The sequence below is a fragment of the Gallus gallus genome, chromosome 4 (assembly GCF_016699485.2).
Source record: "Gallus gallus isolate bGalGal1 chromosome 4, bGalGal1.mat.broiler.GRCg7b, whole genome shotgun sequence".
In the NCBI taxonomy this organism is placed as follows: Eukaryota; Metazoa; Chordata; class Aves; order Galliformes; family Phasianidae; genus Gallus; species Gallus gallus.
In genome coordinates, this window is record NC_052535.1 from 33,894,297 (window position 1) to 33,915,539 (window position 21,243).

At 40.2% G+C, this 21,243-nt stretch overlaps 1 protein-coding gene and 1 long non-coding RNA gene across 2 annotated transcripts in view; one reads left to right on the top strand and one right to left on the bottom strand.

Annotated features, from left to right (window-relative positions):
- The window catches only part of HSPA4L (heat shock protein family A (Hsp70) member 4 like), a 27,056-nt gene extending 16,600 nt beyond the window's left edge, over positions 1–10,456 (top strand). Inside the window, exons 13-19 of the mRNA NM_001012576.2 lie at positions 410–511; positions 1,029–1,166; positions 2,042–2,167; positions 2,792–2,899; positions 4,041–4,160; positions 4,721–4,882; positions 5,301–10,456. Of these exons, the coding sequence (NP_001012594.2) occupies positions 410–511; positions 1,029–1,166; positions 2,042–2,167; positions 2,792–2,899; positions 4,041–4,160; positions 4,721–4,882; positions 5,301–5,495 (951 nt within the window). The 3' untranslated portion in view covers positions 5,496–10,456. The remainder of the gene's footprint in view (positions 1–409; positions 512–1,028; positions 1,167–2,041; positions 2,168–2,791; positions 2,900–4,040; positions 4,161–4,720; positions 4,883–5,300) is intronic.
- LOC121110745 lies at positions 9,137–15,485 on the bottom strand. Its single transcript, XR_005859668.2, has 2 exons — positions 14,282–15,485; positions 9,137–13,885 (listed from the first exon to the last, which is right to left on the bottom strand). It is a non-coding gene; the product is annotated as an uncharacterized LOC121110745 (long non-coding RNA).
- Between the last annotated feature and the right edge of the window lie 5,758 nt (positions 15,486–21,243).

Below are 21,243 nucleotides of genomic sequence, written 5' to 3' on the forward strand. Positions count from 1 at the left end.
TAAGGGTTGGGGGAAATGTTATGTGTTCAATGTTCTGGCTGTTCCATACAGGGTCTGTAGTTACTGCCTGTGTTGGTGTTGTGCTTCTAGAATTTTATTTGCATATATTTTGTATGTATTTATTTTTGAAGTTAAAATGGAGTATTCCCTGGGCTTATTGTATTCTGTGGATAGCAACGTCATAATTATTTGAAGAGGGACAGGCCAAATAGAATCTCTATTTAAGTTGAGAAAGATACAAATAGAAGTGGTATTATTGTTTAAATAGTATTAAGTAATGCTTGATGAACTAAATCAAAAACTTGTTGAGACTGAATTGAGCACATGTGGTCTGTGATGTATTTCGATAGACATCAGTCCTAAATCATACCACAAACCTGTGCATTCTGTTATGCAACTCTTTCTCTAGGATAAAATGCAGGTTGATCAAGATGAAGGTGTTCAGAAAAGTCAGGCTGAACAGCAGAGCCAAGCAGACGAGGAAGCCGAAAATACAGGAATTGAAACAAAGGTTTGTACTCAATATTGATAAGGAAATGCCATATCGCTTCCCTTAGAATTTTTTTTCTGCCTCGTATTCTCAAATTCATTTCATTAATCTCCTTAGTTGTGATTCGTAGGGACTCTATTTAGAAGAGTAAAGCTGTGCTGCATTGGTTAAGTTAGAAATTCTGCCTTAGCACTTCCCTTTTCAACATACTAAGCTAAGGCTTTTGCAGTAAGTTTCCTTGATTTAACATAGTTTTGAAGTGAAGGTGAAATTTAGGGAAGCTTGAGAATCTTGGAGAAGAATATGCAGTGCCTTTAGGTTTTTCTTAAGTTCTCTGAACAGCTCTTCGCGTTGTTTGAAGAGATGAAATTCTACCAGTTTGGTTCAGAAGTAATGGTAATTCTGAATAGCAGATGTATAATTGGTGTTTCATTTGCATACGGTTAATTTGTAGCGCTTAATAATTTTTGTCTGATTTGTGCGTAACTGTAGCAATATTTTAATTCTTTGAAGTTCCTTACAACTGCAAATCTTACAGGCTTCTTCTGGAGACAAGCAAGATCATCCAACCCTGCCAAGGGCTAAAACAAAAGTTAAGAGTATTGACCTACCTATCCAGGCAAGCCTCTATAGGCAACTGGGACAAGATCTTATCAACTGTTATATAGAAAATGAGGTAAGAAGCACAAAGAGGTGATGATTCAAATTAACATCAATAAATGATTACTTTGTGTGCACAACCATAAACATTACCTTAGAATTTCTTGAGGCTTTGTCTTCAGTAAGAACTTGGATTTTTGCCTACTTCTTGTTGGTGTCTTTTTCTTGGTGTAATCAATTTTACTAGTAGTGCCTCATTACCCAGATCTGAATGTAATCTATTAAGACTGACCTTACCTTTAACAATCAATGCCTTTCTTATGCAAGAAATTCCTAGGATTTCCAGTAAAGGCTGCACAGTCTGTTATAGGAATGCTAATTGTTACTGACTCACCTGAATGGGTCAGGATTAGCATTTGCAGACTGTTTTGTGCTCTACTAAGGCTATGTGCCTGGATAGATCAGGTTTTTGCCTTTAATGTGCTTCATCAGCAGGAAAGGTATTGGAAAGTATTGCTTCTAGAACACTTGCTTTCGATAGAATCCTGTCCTTACAACGTTGTTACAGGTGTTATCTGCCATTGCAAAGATCACAGCAATTTAAGGTCCTCTCTGAAAGATGGTCAGTGCAAAGACTAAAATGGGAAATAAGTTTTGTAGAGCAGAATGACTCTTAGTGACTTCCAAACCAGTCAGTACTTCTCTTCTGTTTTTGTGGTGGTCAGACTGTAATTTCTACCTGATCCATTTACACTGACAAACAACTTGTGAATGTGAACAATTCTCACTCCTATCCCCTCCCCATTTCAGTTCTCCCTGAGGTGAGGATAAGTTACACAGAGGTGAAAATTAAATAAGTATTTGTCCTTTTTGTGGTACGGTTTGGGAAGAGTAATGCTCAAGTTTGATATTTGAAGTTCTTAGTTTTAACTACGCTTTCATTTACCCTAGGGGAAAATGATGATGCAAGACAAGCTTGAGAAAGAAAGGAATGATGCTAAGAATGCTGTTGAAGAATATGTGTATGACTTCAGAGACAAACTATGTGGAGTCTTTGAGAAATTCATCACTGAAGAAGTAAGACTCACTTCTGTGTTCCAGCTGTTGGAAAATGATTTTTCTGACAAGAGCTTTGAGTGGTATCTGTGGAAGCTGCAGGAGTCTGTTGAACTTGTCTCAGAATGTGAAATGAATTGACTTCAGAAACGAAGTTAACTATGCATCAGCTTGGTATTTGAATTGCAAATACAATGAATTCTGTGCTGTCTGAGAAGTTTCTCAGTGTCAAGAAAGGATTCCATATGTAGACAGAATGGTGAGAGAGATCCATGAGCATGGCTGGGTAGGAATAAGAAAATGAGCAGAAAAATAAGTGCTTATAGATCTGTTCTATTACCTGCAATTTATGTATTGAAAAATATGGTTCCTTCCCCACTTAAAAGTGTGGTGAACCTGGTGTGTTGCTGAAGCCCAGGTAAAAGAGGAAGCTGTACACTGGGCTTTTGCAAAAGCAGAGTTGGAAGAAAACTTCTTTAATAATTTCTAACGGCTGTCTGTGGAAGTGTGTGGTACACAGGCAACAACTGGCTGAAACAGCCCTTCAGCAGCAGCGGTTTTAAAGTCTACTCCATGGATTACGTGGTTACTCGGCAACACATTTTGTTCTTTGCTAATTAACAGTGCCTCTGACTTGCTTCATAGGATACAAACAAGCTGACCTTGATGTTGGAAGACACAGAAAACTGGCTTTATGAAGATGGAGAGGACCAGCCAAAGCAAGTGTACATGGATAAGCTTCAGGAGCTAAGAGTAAGGCTTCAAGCTCTTCTTTAGAAAGAGGGGAAGGGGAGTAGTGTATATGCATGTTATATGGCTAGTGTAAGTAAATATCTTCTGATGAGGGATGTGTACGTGCCCACCTACGTGTGAACTTGATAAATCCAGTAACTTAAAAGTATGGACATGCAGGTTGTGTATGGATGGTATTTAGTTGCATGATTGAATGTAATATGTAGAACTAGGAATACTGTTACTGTCAGTTGTCCTTCTAATATGAAAATGGTCAGTTGAAGTGGACAGTGTCTGGTGACGAGAAGTAAATCAGTCACTGTGAGAATTTTTGTAGTTCTTGCTACACACTGAAAGAGGCTTCTGAGTATTTGTCTGTTCTCCCAAGTATTCAAAACTACACTTGAAAACAGATGGCTCTGGTTTCCCTGTTTACAATGGTCTTCAATAGCTGTGTCATAAACCCGAAGTTTTGGTCTAATACCAAATGATAAAGGTTAAGGAATGCTTTAACAGTAGCTTCCCCTGTATTGTTTGATTGGTAATGACAAAAAAACACCACCTTAAGTACTTGTAAATTTTAGTAATCTTGTGGGCAAGTGTAAACTGTGATTGGTTTATGTGATGAATGGCTATTTGGTTATTCAAGGCTATGTCTCCAGCTTTAGTTTCAGATGTTTCCTCTCAAGTAACATTCCCTTTGTGGGACGTGTAATTGATGGAAACATTAATAAGGGCAACTGCCTTCATGCCTGGATACCAGTATTCAAGAGAAGGGGGAAACAGACAATAGATAAAACTATAACTTTTCTGACTGTTTTAAAATTTAAACCATCCCTGCAAATTGTTTTGTTTCTCTTCCAAGTGCATTGTCCCAAATGCTCTTTTTGCTGAAAATAACTGCAAAATACTAAGCCAAGAAAGAGCAGAGCACTAATCCTTTATTTAAACTTCTTGGGTTTTTTTGGTGGTGGTGGCACTGCACTACAGCAAAGTGCAAAGATTAAGCTCCTGAATGGGTGTGAGAAGGAGGGAAAAGGCATGCTGCTTATGATTCCGTTCTTATTCCTTGACTAAAGTAAACCAAGCTTGTATTATGTCTAGATCTTTATTTCTTGGAAAGTGAATTAGTTGCAGTATCTCACTTGGTTTATGTTTCCAGAAATTTGGACAGCCTATTCAGGAAAGATACATGGAACATGAAGAGAGACCAAAAGTTTTAAATGAACTGGGGAAGAAGATTCAGCTCCTTATGAAAGCAGTAGAAGCATACAAAAATAAGGTAGAAGCATATTATTTAGGGAATGAGCTATGGGTGTTTGAATTTGACTGTAGGTTTTTTTTGTGTGTGTGTGTGTGTGTGTGTGTATATGTTGTGAAAGGAAAAAAAGATCCTTTAGGATTTAACTTCTAAGCTGCTTTGAAATGACTTGTGCTTACGGTCCTGAGAACTTTTAAAACTCTTCTTGAAGTTTCTTTGTGAATGTGAATTAAACAGTCAAGTTCTTTATGGTGACTTGTAGCAATTGAAATCCCTAACTTGGTGTAATTGTTGTTTCTATAACCCAAAAGATTATATGTCGGGGTTAGTTACTCAGGTGAGTCTGTTTGTTCTCTTGCAACTTCATTATTAATCTGTGCTTAAGCAGTGTGCATTTAAGAACAAAACTTCAAATACCTTAAAATTTCTTGTGTTTTGTTCTACAGCCATTCTTCATACCAAACACTTGTTTAAAAACATTGATTTCTAATGGTTGTTGTAATGTTACTCAGTTGTGTCCATTAAGCTCCTAATTGAACGAGGAGAGTGTGGTAATTGATTAAAAACATCTTTCTCCTTAGGATGAAAAATATGATCACCTAGATCCTGCTGAGATGGAAAAAGTTGAAAAATACATCAGTGAGGCTATGAACTGGTTGAACACCAAAATGAATGCACAGAACAAACTAAGTCTAACTCAAGATCCCGTTGTCAAAGTGGCAGAAATAATATCAAAATCAAAGGTAAAAAATTGTCATATGTGTTGCAGTCTAGCAAGTTTTTCTTGAATAAGATTCTGGCCTCTATACTGAGCTAGAATATCGTACCCGAACAGATGGTATAGCTCTAAGATACAGGGGTGGCAGCAGCAGTTTTATCAGCATTCAGTCCTAGCTCTTCACTTTACAGCAGTAGCTTTTGAATAGCTCTCTCTAAAAACATCTGGAGTTATAGCACTAGTTTTGCTAGAATACTGATTACCATAGGATTTTAACAAATCAGAAACTCTTTTCTCTTCTAAGCTTCTAGATTTGATAGAAGTCTAGTCCTTGGAAATGGTAGTGTTGATCGTTGCAAACCTGAAAGAAATTCGAGACGTTCTAGTTTAATGCAGTTACTGTGCCACCAAATAACTTGTTCTCTCACTTCTGTTACGACTAGGAGTTGGATAGCTTCTGTAATCCTATTATATACAAGCCCAAACCGAAGATAGAACCTCCCAATGATGGGCAGTCAAAAGCTAATGGTGAACATAATGGACCAGTGAATGGACAGAGCAGTACTGAAACAGGACCTGATCCAGCGAAGGACAATTCTCAGCAGACCAAACCATCTGGAGAAATGGAAGTGGACTAAATCTTGCATTTCTGTTACTTAAAATAGTGCACAGGGTCCATTCTTTTGGTACACACCTCAGATGTTCAGTTATTCTTAGCCAACCTTCTGTCATTTGTTGCTGAGTAGTTTTGGAAGTGTTTCATATTAAGTACACCTCTGATGTTCATTTCCACTGATGCTGCTTATGTGGAGCTTTAGCCAAATGTAGATTGTATAAGTCAGTTTAAGCTTTCCCAATATATTTTATATCAAAACATACAGAATTGATATATAAATGGCAACAATCTACCTTATTTAAAGCTTTTATTGTGGATAAACCTCAGCTCCTTTATTCAGGAAAGGATACTGTATTGCACTACTGATGCTCAAGTGTAGATCTAATTGCATCTTTATTTTGGAAAAATATTGGAATTGAAGTGGCAACACTTGTCACTTGAAGCACTGACCTTTTCTAGTTATTGTATTGTTATAATTTAAATATTAAAATAGAGGTTAGTTGGCATACTAGTCCATCTTGTTGATGTACCATGAAAATTGTATGGTCTCTTTCATATAAACTAATACAAGCATAAACATTTTTTTTTTTAGGTTCCCATACCACTAACAATCTTAGTTAGAAAATACCAGCATAATGGCTCTGCCATTTGCTGAAATTAGGTGAATGGTCTCATTGCACATTGCTGTACATAATGGACTGTGCTTATAGGATGATGCTAATGATAATAGTATCAAGTGGTAGAATATACAAGGACTTGCGTAGCCTTCCCTTGAAAATGTCTTGCTGCACATGTTACAGTTTCCATTTAGTTTGTTTTGAATGAAATCTACATCTTGATTGCATATCATACTGGGGATGAGAAACAGCAGAAATTGTGCTGTGTGAGCTGGATATTGGCCTAACGTTGAAGTAGCTTAAATGCTGTCTGTTGCAAACTTGAAACAAATACTAAGCGCTTATTTAAGCCATGGTACCTGGCATGTAATCCTTTTGATCAAGGATCTAAACAAAAGAGTACGCAAACTGGATATTACTACTCTAAAGATAAAAATCTACTTGATGAATTTGCATAGCTTATCAGTTATCCTTGCTCATTTACTTGATCTAATGGAAGTGTCTATTATGTATTATACAGCTGAGTCACTAGTTCCTTTGATCTGTCTTGGACATCGTCAAGATCCAGTGTACATTCATACATACTGAATGCTTCAAGCCAGTCATGGTGGTACTGTGGTACTTGTGAAAACAAGCCACTTTTCTTTTGCTTTAAACAACTCTATTACCAGAATAGAAATGGTCTACTTTAAGGAAAATGGTTTATTACCTGATTTAGCATAACTGACTGGGATGAGTTGCAGTGTAACACTTCAGTGACTTGAACTCTATTGCAGAAATGGATGTAGCTGTAGGGCATCCCACGTAAGCTTGCTGCTGCTGTAAAAAAGCAAAGGTCACGCTCTTGCTTGCAGTTCTGGCAGCCATTTTATTTTCAGCTATGTCCTAATATTCCACCACTGTTCCTGCTGTGGTCTCTGACTCAGTCTATGGCTGATAGAGGTGAGCTATACTCGGCACCATCTTCACAGAAAAAGGAGGCATCATATACAGCTACTGAACTAACTCGGGCGCTAGAGTTGTACCTTCGTGAGTGATGCAAGTGACTGATATGTAAACGGCTCCCCTAATAGCTGTGTGTGGTCTGGCACCTTTTGTTTACATATTTGAAGCCTTTGAACAAAAATCGAGTGGTGTTGAACTGTAGCTGCTCTGCAATCGCAGTCTTGATTTCCTCTGCTATAATTCACACATTTTGGCACCAGAGTGGTGACTGTACTTCAGTGTCAGTTGTCCCCAGTGTAAGTCAGTACGTGACTGGGCAAGCTTTGGTCCTGTAGGCTTTAATATTATGAATACCTTAATAGCTTCACCACAATAATGACTAGCATTCTTAAGTACTGGCTTCCTAAAACTCATCTGAACATTGTTTTGTCAAGTAGACTTGCTGATACCTGGCAGGTGAAGAGCTTAGACAGTGGGAATCTCCAGTGTGAGCTCTCCAATAACTGGAGATGGAAATGTTATATATAAGAAAAAAATCTTTATTATGCTTTTGATGGTTAAATGTTCAATATGGTATTACAAGTTGTGGAAGCCTTCTTTAAGCATGAAGGACAGAATAATTCTTACACAGCTGCTTAGTGTGTAAAGCTTAAAAGCAGGCATAGTAAAGAGAGTCTTAGTAAGGTTTTCTTACAAAAATAGTGACGTTTTTGGTGTGCATCTGCTCTGTCTCTAGATCCCTGTGGACCACCGCCTGCACTGAGCAGGTAGCAACAGGTTGCTGGTCACAAAGTATGTGTTACAAATCCCGTTTGTAAGGGCAAACTTGTTCTTACTACAGTGGAGGTAAAATTAGCCTGTTAACGTATGACTTGTTAATCTGTAATCTGCTTTCTGTTACGAAGAGAAAAACTTTACCAGGACACAGACATAGGGTTCTCAACGACTTGAACCATGCACAACTTGAACAAGAAGTTTTGCACACTGGACTCAAGTGAGTTACCTTGTGGCCACCCTGGCAGCTCCAGAATGAATATCTTCCAGTGTAACACAAATAACTGTGGTGACTGACAGTAGCATGCTACTTTGCATCTTAGAACAGCTGTTTGTTGCACACATCTTTTTCCATACTTATTAATCTTTTGAGGAGAAAACGTATATCTAATGTTTGAAAATGTTCCCTGCATCTCATACCAAACAAACAAACAAAAAAAGAGCAACACTGCAAATGGCAGTTGATTTTTTTGTTTGTTTGTTTGAGTGGAAAATGAGTCTACAACTTTACATAAAAATTCAGTTACAAAAGAGCAGAACTATTTCCTTGTATTTTACTAGTAAGACCTTTCCTCTTCTCTTTAGCAAGCACCAGTTCTATCCCTGCTTGAGCACTAATGTCCTTGCTTAACAAATGGCTTTAATACTGCTTTAGTAAGCAAACTTGCTACTAGCTATTTTAAAACTGCTTCATGGCTTTGTTTTCACACCTTTTATCACAGTTTTTACTTCTGACTTTTGCTGGCAATTCATTTACACGTGTAACACAGGTTTTTTTTAACCATCACTTAAGCTTTTATATCTTTTTTTTTTAATCTGACAAAGGAGTTCTAATGTGGTACACCTGCCTTGCTTGCTTAGTTACTGATTTGACTATGGATGTCTGAATTTGAATGAAGAATCCTCTCCCTTCCTTGCATTTGGTAGTGCTCTCCTCCTACTGTTTAAATGTTGCCTTTGGAATATGCTTGTAGAACATCAGTATGCAGTTGGATCTGAAATCCTACGAGCCCTTTGGGTGAAACGTGTAATGCGTGTTTGAGCTGGGGCTTCACAGGCTGGCAGGAGGCATCGCTGGGGGGCAGCTGCTGTTACTGACCTGTTCCTTCCGAGGTGAACAGGTCTACCCTGACACAATACAGTGCCTGGTGGCCTTCAGAGGGTACTGTTGCTGACCTTGCTTTCAGGGCATAGTATGAAGGTTTCTGTTTGTTCTGCTTAAAAGTGAAAGCTGTTAATGTAAGCATCCAAACTGTCAGTTGCCTTCATATCTGCAGAATTTGAAATTATTTCGTTTTTTGAAACATCTCAGTATGTTGAACTCCCATTCCAGCTTGCTTCTTCCTGTCAATAAGTCTTCTCAAATATTCCGTATTAAAATGTTTTGTTTTTTTTTTCCCTGTGAGGATTAAGTTTAAGCGTAATTCTTAGGGAACAGGCTAAGAAATTGAGAGTTTTTTCCTAGGTCTTTCTTGACATAGGTATTACTAAGAAGTTAACAACTTGAAAAAAAAGAAGTCTTCATTCTTCTTAGTACTCTGGTTGTCCATTCATTCTGATTACCTGACACCAGTTCTCAAAAACACAAAACCATGTTAGAGATATGCTGCGTTTGCTGGTTTGGAGTACCTTCCTTGTTACAGGAAGAGAAGCTCAGTGCAGTTCCTGCAGAGAAGTTTCAGCATGACCCTCATCGTCCAAAACAGGGCTTTGATTGTTGCGTTACTACACAGTAATACTTCTGTGGGCCGATACTGAAGCCCACCTGAACTGAACTCTAGATGACCAAACTTGAGGTATGAATCAATACACTATTTAGAAGAGCTAAGCACGCTTACATTACCTGCTGCTATCTACAAGTTTTCTTGAAACTGGACGAAAGAATATTATTTCACTACTTTTCTCATTATTCTCTAGCCTTTGAAGCACCAGAAAACAGAGGTAGGAGAAACTGCATTGCTTAACAAAAGCAGTTGACAGCCTTGTAAATTTTCATTTCAACTCCATTACAGTATTTGGAGTGGAAATAAAAATTCTTAACACACTAGAAATTGTGTGCTAGCTGACTCCTGCATGCATTCTTAGTTCACCGCAGTTGAACATGAGGACATCAACCACCTACTATCCATGTAAGTAACAAGTGAACACAACTGAACAGGACTGTTGGCGCTACAGCAGGAATTTGCTCATGTGACTTACATGAGAGTTGTTAAACCCCATTTTCTGTCTTCCTTATGAGAGGAAAACACATGAGACAGTGAAAAGTAGGAATCACTGCAATGTGATACATGAGGAGTAATTTAAATAAAATGCAATTAATAGCTATGCCCACCGGCCACCCTGATAAAGTGCTTACACGGTCCAGTTAAGTTAGTTGAAAGAGTTAGTTACTGAATGTTGCATAGTGGGAAAAGTTTGTTTACATATTCTGAACATATTTCCACAGGATGGGGGGGAGAGATGGGGATGTTAGAATTAAAGGCAGTGTTAAGTATGCAAAATGTTTACTATGTATGTAAATGGGATCCTGATTAGTGACAGATCATGTGCAAATTGACAATACTCAATTTATTTTTGAATGGCAATATAGATTGTCAAGGTTGTGTATAATGATAATAAATATATAAAACGCTACTTGAACCATAAATGAGCACCGAGACATAATTTTTCCATCACTGTCTTAAAAGCAGCTTTGCCTGATTTAGTGGATGCATTTAATGCATGTTAGTCCAAAAGTTAAGTCCACAGGTAAGAAACAACAGGCATTTTTGCCTCACTCTGTCCCAGTTTGCTCAGACAGGCAGGGTTTCTCTTGTGCTTCTCTCAATCCCAGCTGCTGCAGACTCGTGTCTGTGGCCAGACTTCCCCAAGTTGGAGCCCAAAGGTACTGCTGCTCTGCCTCCAGGAAAAAGTGGTCATTTTTACATCTGATGTCACGTTGTGCATTTGGAAAAGTACAAACAGCCAAATGTCAATTCATTCCTCTTTCACTGGATGACTTGCTCCAACTTTGAAAAAGTTCTTTGAACTGCTTGGGAAAGTCAGTGGCTTCAGGCATTGTTGGTTCTCTGAGAAGAAAAGATGCTGAAACACAGCCCTAAAGCAAGCAGTTCAGCACCTGCCTACTGCAGGACCTCTTGCTGCATGTCTCACTGGTGCAGTTCCTTCGTGTTCTGCCGGAATGCTGTAACTGTAGGATACCTGCATACCCGGTATAATTCTATGAAGATGCACCATGATTCAACATCTTTATCACCCTGAATATGCTTTAATTAAAAACTTACCCAACTCCCATTTCCTCTGGGTTTTACACACTTGGAGCAGAAGTCAAGAAATTAATATTTCAATGGTATTGTTCATTTTACCAGAAAGATTAGGGACTTACGTAGGAGTAGACAAAGGTGCTGCTTAAAAACCAAATGAAACAAGCATCCATTTATGAATATCAAAATGCATGCAACATATGTAGAACATGGGTTTATGAACTTACAGCCTAAAAATTAAATCCACGTGCTTAATGACAAGGGGAGAAAATGTTATGCTATGTCAGCTGCTTTCTGATAAATCCGTATTTACCAGAAATTGGTTTTCAATTTAAGAATCTAAAAATCTACCGTAGGAGGTTCAAGGGAGCACTGGGGTCGTTCTTTCTAATAATTGGCATCGTGACAGAAAAAAACGCCACGGAGATCTGCTTGCTCAAAAAATGTGCTGATAAACATAATTTGTTTTAATATGCTGACGTAAAGCCTTTGTCAGTAACTGGACAAAAGCATAAATTACATCCTTATGCGCAGCAGCGTTTTGTTTTCGTGGGTTATGTCAATAAACCAATTTTAGAAGCCGAAAGGGCAGGTGGTACTGTGTGAACTGGGGAAAAAAAAAGGGAAGAGGAATTTTTCATACAGGCCAGCATGTTTCATACAGCAAGAAGTATGGTAGGTGTTATAACCAAGACGTCAGCTCTATTGGCAAATCTTAGCACTGGTCTAATTGTTTCCATAACGATACAGGCATGATGTCATCCTGGCTCCAGCGTTAAGTCTAAATCAGCGTTAAACGAGCTAATCTCGCAGGTGCTATCTACAGAGGCAGGATTTGCCTGTGCCAAACAAAGTTACCGATACTGTAACATCACTAAGAGATACAAAAGATAAGGAGGAAAAAAGTTTATGCTGGCACAAGTGATGAAATTCCACTGAATAACATCTTTGTGGTACCAGTGCTACCTACCGTCATAGTCCAGCACAATAAGCAGAAACAGAATACGTGCCCAGCTTTGTTGGCACTTATATAAGCAACGTGGTAGTCCTGTAAGCTAGACTGAGGCATGTTCCTGTAAAGCTGTAACTCCGTGGGAGGGATCAAAGCTGGAATGCCCATAAGAATGTATTAGGCAGGGAAAAAAAGCCTTGTGGCTTGCCAATGTTTTATTCAAACCAGAATAGATCTAATAGCTAGCATTTCAGAAACAATCACTCTTAGCACAAGCTATTTTTTTGTTGTTGTTGTTTTGTTCACATACATTACAAAACCCCTCCACCCACACTCCTGAGCCAAGGAAAAAACATGTCAATTTTACAGATGAGTAAACTGAATCACATGGCTGACAAGTTTGACCTGTTTCTTAAAGATAGGGATATAAGCAAAACAAATATCGCTTTGAAATAAATGGATTTTCACTAGCATAAAAGTGAATCTGGGTCAGCATGGCTGTGGTGAAGACAGCTATGGCATGGAGTTCTCTTTTTGGTGTGAAACAGATGCTGTCCCTGGAGAACTTGCCATCAGGCAGACAAAGGGGAGTTGCAGCCCACACCTCTGTGTACAAGGCATCAGTGCTGACACAGCTCTCAGGAGACCTGCCCAACTCCCAGCCTCACAACTCATAGTCTGACATCAGTCTGTGCGCATTTCCTCTGAACACACTTTATGGAGAGAAATGTCATTCTCAGCAGCTGCATGAAATGAAACTGAAGTGAAAAAAAAAAAGTTGATATTGAAAATAATAATAAAAAAAGCTCAGGCTACTGAAAGAAAAAACAGAGACTGTACCGCAGCAATGCTATTGTTTCTCAGCCTTAAGAAATAAAATATCACGGGCATAAACATGCCATGGAAAGTTCTCAAGGAAAACCAGTCTGGTCTCTTGGTGGCAGGACAGAGTATCAGGGAGGAGAACTAAGAGCTCAATAATTAAAGCTCAGCATAGGCATTTGTTTAAGGATTGAGTTTCAAAGCAAAACCTGCTGCTCCGTGTGCTCCAACTTCAGTCATGCTGTAAGGATACCCATGCCAATTTTAAACTGCCTTAACTCAAGTGACAAGCCTCAACAGAGGCTCATGAACCCTGAAATACAAGCCTGCTGTCAGGCCCTGCTAATGCTGGACGGGCACTGATGCACAAGCAGTGCTGCAAATGTGAAGCTGTTTGGCCAAATTATTCCTGAGATGAACACGCAGAAAAAATACAACTTGACAGTATGTGAATTTTACTGGGAAAAAAACCTCACCAAGATTATTCGTGTTCTCCTTGCTGTTCACTATGAGCAAGGCTGTGTACTACCAAGCTGGTAATGTCACAGAAGAAATGTAACTTAATGATTTTTGAGAATCTTAGACCCCAGTCTAGGAATCAAATTTAACCCTTGTACTAAGCTGTGCCCGCTTTCTAATTTCAGTGGAATTACATTTGTTTATGTTTAGAGCTGCATGTAATCCACTGCAGTTTGTGCCCTTGGAAAGGGATGTCCTGTGTTTACTTCTGAAGCTCTGCGGTTTAAGCAGGAACTTTCAACAAGTTCTCAGCCAAGATTGTGGTCAAAACCTGCATGCATTATGTTACTGACCTATTGCTAAAACCCACAGAAATCTTACTCATTTTGTTGCTAATATCTCTTACTTTAGAGGAATCTGGGGAGGTTATAGCTGGGTACGCCGATGCAGTTACACAGATGCTGATGGTTGTTTCATCTCCCAGGATTACAGAGATGGTCACTGCAGATCATTTACTCACTCAAGAATCTTCTGTGCTCCATGTGATGGTGGGTAACATTTGATGCTTCAGTGGAAAATGCTGATAGCACAAGAAAACATGCTTCATAATACTATCCGGTATGTACCAGGTACATATGTTTCCTCCTAAAATTTAGGTAGCTTTACTGCTGAGGAGTGTAAACCTCAAGGTAAATCAATTTATTCCCTTTTGATAAACCAAAACAAACAGAATATTCCAAAAGGCAGTTTAACTCCGCTTTCCTTTTCCTTTCCCTTCCTTTCCCTTTTCTTCCCCTTCTCCTCCATTCCCTTCCTTTCCCTTCCCCTTCCCCTTCCCCTTCTCCCTTTCTTTTCCCTTCCTTTCCCTTTCATCCAGGAAGTCTTAAAATAAAAGGTTATCTCTACTCAATAGGTTGCATTTTTGCTAATTTGGAAAGATAGGAATGATCCATTTGTCATCAAAAGCATTGCTTACTATGCTCATGTCTTCTTGCATGGAGGTACTACAGTGCAGTTGAAAATCCAGTTGTTTTCTATTCAGTGGTCTTATTGCATCCTATGAAACATGCAAAACCTGCTCAGAGGAAGCTCAGTGCACAGGTAAAAGCAATGAGCCGACTTCTGAAAACATATAAAATGACAAATTCTAATTAGAAAAAGGATTAAAAATGACATAAGACAGTATTTACTCTCATGACTGTTGTGTAATTCCGTATAGCTTGGAAACATCACTAACAAAGGAATTGTGCCTCAGGGAGCAGTCTACATTTGCAAACAGGACTAGCTGTCAACCCTGGAGCTTACACCCACTGCTGGCAACTGAATGTTCAAGAAGGTAAACCAAAGAAACCTCTAGTGAGCATCTAAATAAACCAATATGTAAGGCAACATATCTGGAGGGGGGGAAACACTGCATCATGCAAGGATAAAAACCAACAGACTAATGAATCCTCATCTACTAGACCACATTCGGCATACGCTTCAGCCAATATGTCTATCTGTGGACTCAGAACTCCAGTGTAATGAGTCACTCATCTGTCAAGAGAAAAGATAAAGAAACACAAGAGGAAAAGGTTTGTGGAGCCGAAGCCAAGCAGCTGAAGTTCCACCTGTGTCTCATCTGCAGGCTAGTGGGCATTGGTATGCTCAAGACAAAGAAATTGGAGACTGAAGTCTTTACATGGAAAAAAGAAATGCACCTACAATAAAGTAATGCTGCAGTGTTCTTCTCAAGGCATTTTGGTATGCAGAATTAAACATAGATGAAGTCCAAGGTGGAATGAGGTGATGAGTGTATTCTTGCATAAGCCAGCACTTAGAAAGTTGGGGTTCTATTTTCTTTGTGGAGTTCAGGTTGGCTTTGCTTTTGTTTTTTCAGATTACCTTCTGAGTCACTGGAGAACACTTTACATTTGTCCATTTACATGGACAGTTTATATTGTAGAAAACAAATTTATGTACACTGAAGGCATGGATAATAACCAAAAGTAATGGGTGACATGCTTCTAATCACACAAAGCCAAAGCCAAAACCAAAACCTTCAATGAGATTTGCTCCAAACTGCAGCATAATCCAGGGAGACCTCATTGTGGCCTTCCAGTACTTGAAGGGTGCATATAAACAGGAGGGGGAACAGCTGTTTATGAGGGTGGATAGTGGTAGGACAAGGGAGAATGGTTTTAAACTGAGACAGGGGAGGTTTAGGTTAGATATTAGGAAGTTTTTCACACAGAGGGTGGTGACACACTGGAACAGGTTGCCCAAGGAGGCTGTGGATGCCCCATCCCTGGAGGCATTCAAGGCCAGGCTGGATGTGGCTCTGGGCAGCCTGCTCTGGTGGTTGGTGACCCTGCACGTAGCAGGGGGGTTGAAACTCGATGGTCACTGTGGTCCTTTTCAACCCAGGCCATTCTGTGATTCTATGATTCTATGATAATCCTGATACAGAGGTTTTGTCCTCACAAATGTTAGCGTGGTGCCTTTTAAGATAAAGCAGGTAAGTAACAAGGCCTTTTTATAATGACAGAAACTTTGCTTTTTGCCACTCAGGTTTTCATCCGACTGTGATTCTAAATCAAGCACTGTCTCTTGTCTCTGAAAGTAAAGCTTGGTTCTCTTACTGAAAGGTTAAGTCTGACAAAATTTGCATGGATTGGCAGTGAGGCAGCAGGAAATCTGCATTTGATAATACTTAATGTTCTTTGAGGAAACAGATATCTCTGTTCAGTGAAAGAGAGTGGAACATCCAAGCCTCCATGATCACATACTTTCTCTTGAATAAAATAAATAAATATAAAATGTGCAATGAGAACATTGCAATCACAAGCTAGATGTCATTCACTTACAACTTTCTGGTAAATCAGTCCTTTCCTGCTCATTTTTTTTTTTCCAGCATTAGTATCCAAAAATGGATACAGGAGACTAATAGCCTGTGTGGTGTCACTGAGGCAGCAACTGGAAGAGGCTCTAGTTTCACACAGAAGTCATGCAAAGTATGGAAACAAAATATGCAATCTGGTGGTATTATTACAGAATCACAGAATGGCCTGGGTTGGAAGGGACCTTAAGGATCATGAATCTCCAACCCCCCCGCCACAGGCAGGGCCACCAACCTCCATATCTAATACTAGAGCAGGCTGCCCAGGGCCACATCCAACCTGGCCTTGAACTCCTCCAGGGATGGAGCATCCACAACCTCTCCGGGCAGCCCGTTCCAGTGCCTCACCACTCTCATAGTAAAGAACTTCCCCCTGGTACCAAACGTAAATCTTCCCTCCTTCAACTTAAAACCATTTCCCCTTGTCCTGCTGTTATCGATCCTTTCAGAGAGTTGACTCCCCCGCTGTTTATAGCCTCTCTTTAGGTACTGGAAGGCTGCAGTAAGGGCACCCTGCAGCCTTCTTTTCTTCAGACAGAGCAAGCCCAGCTCCCTCAGCCTGTCTTTGTAGGGGAGGTGCTCCAACCCTCTAATCATCTTTGTGGCCCTCCTCTGGACCTTCTCCAACAGCTCCCTGTCTTTCTTGTACTGGGGGCCCCAGACCTGGATGCAGTACTCCAGATGGGGCTTCATGGGGGCAGAGTAGAGAGGGACAACCACCTCCCTGTCCCTGCTGGCCATCCCTCTTCTGATGGAGCCCAGGATACCATTTGCTTTCCGAGCTGCAAGAGCACACTGCTGGCTCATGTTAAGCTTTTCATCCACCAGGACCCCCAGGTCCTTCTTTGCAGGGCTAAATGCCTCTAAATATGTCTCTAAATACCTTCACTAAAGTTCTGTGACTGTATAATTACAAACTTCAGTTTTAAAAACTAAGTCCCTCTTCTTGACAGTGGTTGTGATTTGGTTCCTGGTGATGAAGACTCACAGAATTGTGTAGAATTTATCAAGCTGCTAATGCACACAGGCAGAGCTGCAGCACAAACCCTGGTGCCTGCACTGTCTTGCCTGCCCTTCTTTGCCTCAACAGCTTGCTGCTGCTGAAATAGACTCCTGCACAAGCAGGTCACAGCAATCACTTGTGCATATGCTGCGAAGCTAAGACGTAATTCATTCTAACATTCAGAATATAAAGTTAACACATCAAAGCAGAACCTGGCAGGGATCCTTTCAGCACCTTCCTGTGTCACACCTTCACTGTCTTGAGAGAGTGAATGATACATTATGTGGTTTATTTCCCTTCCTTCTTCCTTTCACCCAAGCTGAACATGTTATTTCTAGTGTTCTCGCATACGAAGCAGTCGTACCCAAGAGAAGTTAAGCAAACTTAAAAAAAAAAAATAGACCTGAAGTTAACAAAGAACTCATCAAACTTTGTCATGTTGTCTAAAGCTTTCTTCAAGAGCGCAGCCATCTCCCCTGTTGGTGGAGGGGTGAGGGATGATACCTCTGAGTCATTCTCCAAGTGAGGTGGACCTCCTTCGCTAAGTGTCACTGCTAGCAGAACACTGTGAAGAGCCAGCAGATGTCCCTTAAATACAGGGGGTCAGCTTGACCATGTTTTTTACACAAGAAAAACTGTATTACACAAGAAAAACTAAGCTTTTAAAAACAACCTTATTCTAAACCACCACTAAATAAATAAATACCATAGTACCAGAAAGGAACGGTTTCAACAAAGAACTACTGTGGAGTGCAAAGTTTGCATGGAAAATAAAGCAGATCTGCAGTTTCTGATGAGATTCTGATGATTTTACTGCTGTATTCTTCTCAGTCTGAGAAGACAACCTGAAACAAAAGGCAACTGTACACATTCATATAAAAACGGACAGTTTTCAGGCTAACTAATCACAATCCCAACTGAAAAGAACTGCCCTTTCTACAGATTTCAAGCAGTGCGTGTGTCTGACTGGAGAAACAGCTGTCTAGAAGGCCATATGGTCTTCATTTATTACTGAAACTGAGCATCTACGCTGGCTCTAAACTTAAGACAGAACAAAATAAAGAATAAAGGATGGCACTCTTCTGAGATAACAAAGTGGAGGAGGCAAAAAAATCTGATACTACTACCTACATTGAAAGCCAGACTGGATGTGGCTCTGGGCAGCCTGGTCTAATGGTTGACGACCCTGCCCATGGCAGAGGGGGTTAAAAGTAGATGATCTTTGAGGTCCTTTTCAACACATTCTATGATTCTATGATTCTGTGATAAATGACTCAATTTCTCCAGTCTTTCAAATACGGAGAACATTGAAGCAGTTATCTGAGCCGCTGAAATGTAGGGAAATTTCAGATAACTAATAAAAAAATAATATTGCAGTAATATTTTTAAGAGACACTGGAATGACCTGAGATACAGATGGATGAATAAGACATCAGTGCAGACCAAAGGAGAAGAAGATGTGGAGTTAAAGGGTACCAGCACAACAAATACCAGTCACACAGGGCCACAGAAACTGCACCAGACACACCAGACGTGCTCAGTCAGAAGTTCTATTACAAACCAAATACATCATCATATTCTTAAACTTTAGAAAGGACTTTTTGTTAAAATGTGACAGTGGTGGTGATTTTTATTTTAGCAGAAAAGAAATAGAACTAAATGGCATGAAGCCAAAGCAAGGTATACCTGCTTCAGCACAAATGTGTATGTTCAAAGTGGGGGTAATTAACAACTGAGACAACCTAGCTAAAGGCAAGATGCAGTGATTGTCACTTGACATGTTTAACAGGGAAATGAGATCCCTGGAGATGGGATTGCAGTCCTGTGGGCCTTCCAGGCAAACACACCATCACTGCTCTTCCTTCTCTTCTGCGTAGAAAACGATATCATTTCAGTACTTCTGTTCACAGCAGCTGCAGCAAAGTAACAGGGCGAGGTTTCCCCCCTTAAACAAATTGGTTCAAACGTATTTTACAATAATATACATCTGGCAAAGGATGGTAAAAGGTTTGGAATTCAAAGGGCAAATACCATTTAATAATTAATTCAGAAATCCTAACCTGTTTTTTTGTTCTTGTTGAGTTGATGTTGGGTTGCAGTATGATGATGATGTGAGACACCATATAAACCAGATAAAATAAGGTTGAATCAATGAGGGGACTCAAAACTGAGATTTAGATATGTCATTGGGTAGGACAAAATGTCCCCTAGAGAAGTATCGGATTTAGATAAGATTCAGGAGTTCTTGTACGACTAGAAGGAGAAATATTACAGAGTGTCAGCGTGAAAGATTTCAGCAAATGAAAGGAAACTGAAGATGAATTGAAGTCCTTCCATACATTGGCTGAGCCAGGGTGGGGTGACTGGAACTAGTGGAACTGCCATAAAAAAGCTTTTTTACAGAAAATAATTGGAGAACTATTGCTCATGCCTAAGCTCAGCAAGAATACAGTTCTCTGATATGAAGGTTTTGGAGCCAAATATGGGATTAGAATTACCTTTCATCAAAGGTACAAAATACTGAAAATTGAAACGGCCATCAATGGCTCTGCCGTGAAAACACGAGAAGTGCAACAATGAGCTTTAATGACAGCACAAGATTAGAAGCCACCATAAAAAACAGAGGGTTGGGTATCACAGATGATGAATCAGATGACCCTCACAATTTCAATAACAGAGACAAAGTGAAAATCAGTTCAGGAACCATTTCCAACAAGCACCAAAGACAAGGCAGCACCACCCTGGCATGCTCTACAGCATAGTCCTCTAGTATTACCTTTGCAAGCCTTGAGCATATATGCATTTCAACTTCACATTGCATCAAACATGTCTATATCATCATTCCAGAAAAACACAGCTCACTGGGGATGTGTAGCAGCTCACTGAATGTTTTCTAGAGCTTCTGAAACAATCACAGCCAATGGCAAATGCGACGGAGATTTCAGTTCATGCAGCAGTTTGTGAAAGACAAGGGAACAGTTAACACAGGCTGCCTCCAGATCATTCTCTTTCATGAAGTTTGGCAAGCCTGGCACCTTGAGCAGTCTAGCTGTGATACACCCAAAGAGCTAAACCCAGAGTATTCATAAGGTGCGTTCCCATAGCTGATGATCTGCTACAGCCCAGCAAAACTTCAAAAGCAAATACTCCAGTGGAAGTTCTCTTCTGAGCCCCTCTGTGTCTCATGGCCTACTTTCAGAGGGAAGCACCTCCAGAGTGAACAGCCTAAATGTCCAAGGGTATGGAATAACCACTCCTGTTGATGTCCATTACCCTTGCCACCAGGTCCTAGAATCTGGCTGAACTCTGGTAGGTACAAGTTTAGGTTCTCTGGTTTGTTACCAGTTAAACATTAAGAAAGGGAATAGCAACACTGGGCAGCCCTGTTTTGAGTGAAAAGGTGGCTAGACTCATCAAGTTAATTGTTGAACATCAGGTCATGATGGAATGTAGAGCCTGAGAATGTGCTCTGGTAGTAGAAGGGTGAAAAAAGCCCTTGTTTTTAACTGAACGATTCACACAGCATGGCAGAAGAGGACAGAACATACACTGCCACAGTGATAAATCCCAGAGCTGGACACAACTTCCTGCTGTACTGCAGCAGACTCAGTGAGCATACGTCTCCCAGACAGGAGAACTCTTTCAGAGATCTGACCATGGCCACTCGTGTGAACCCATCTTCACCGAGTTACTCCTGCACGGCTAGTGGAAGGAAGGCACTTTCCAAAGCAGCTCATTACTTGCACATCCTACTCCTCCCACATGTACTCACACTCCTGGGTGTAAGCAGCACAGCTTGGTTAACTATACATTGCAGCAGCTCCTCTCTCCCAATGAGCTTGCTGCTCTGTACAGTTTCAAAACACAGATGTGTTACACCTCAACAGGCTATACAACTGTCATCTCTGTTTCATCAGTCCTCAGTGAGGATGATCAGTGCCTGATCCTGCTGGGTTTGGTAGAACTTTTCCCTGCTCAGCATGCATGGACGGGAGCATCCACACCAGCTCTGGTGTCCTGGGCAAAGTGCATAGCAGTGTGCACTGAAGGCTGGGGG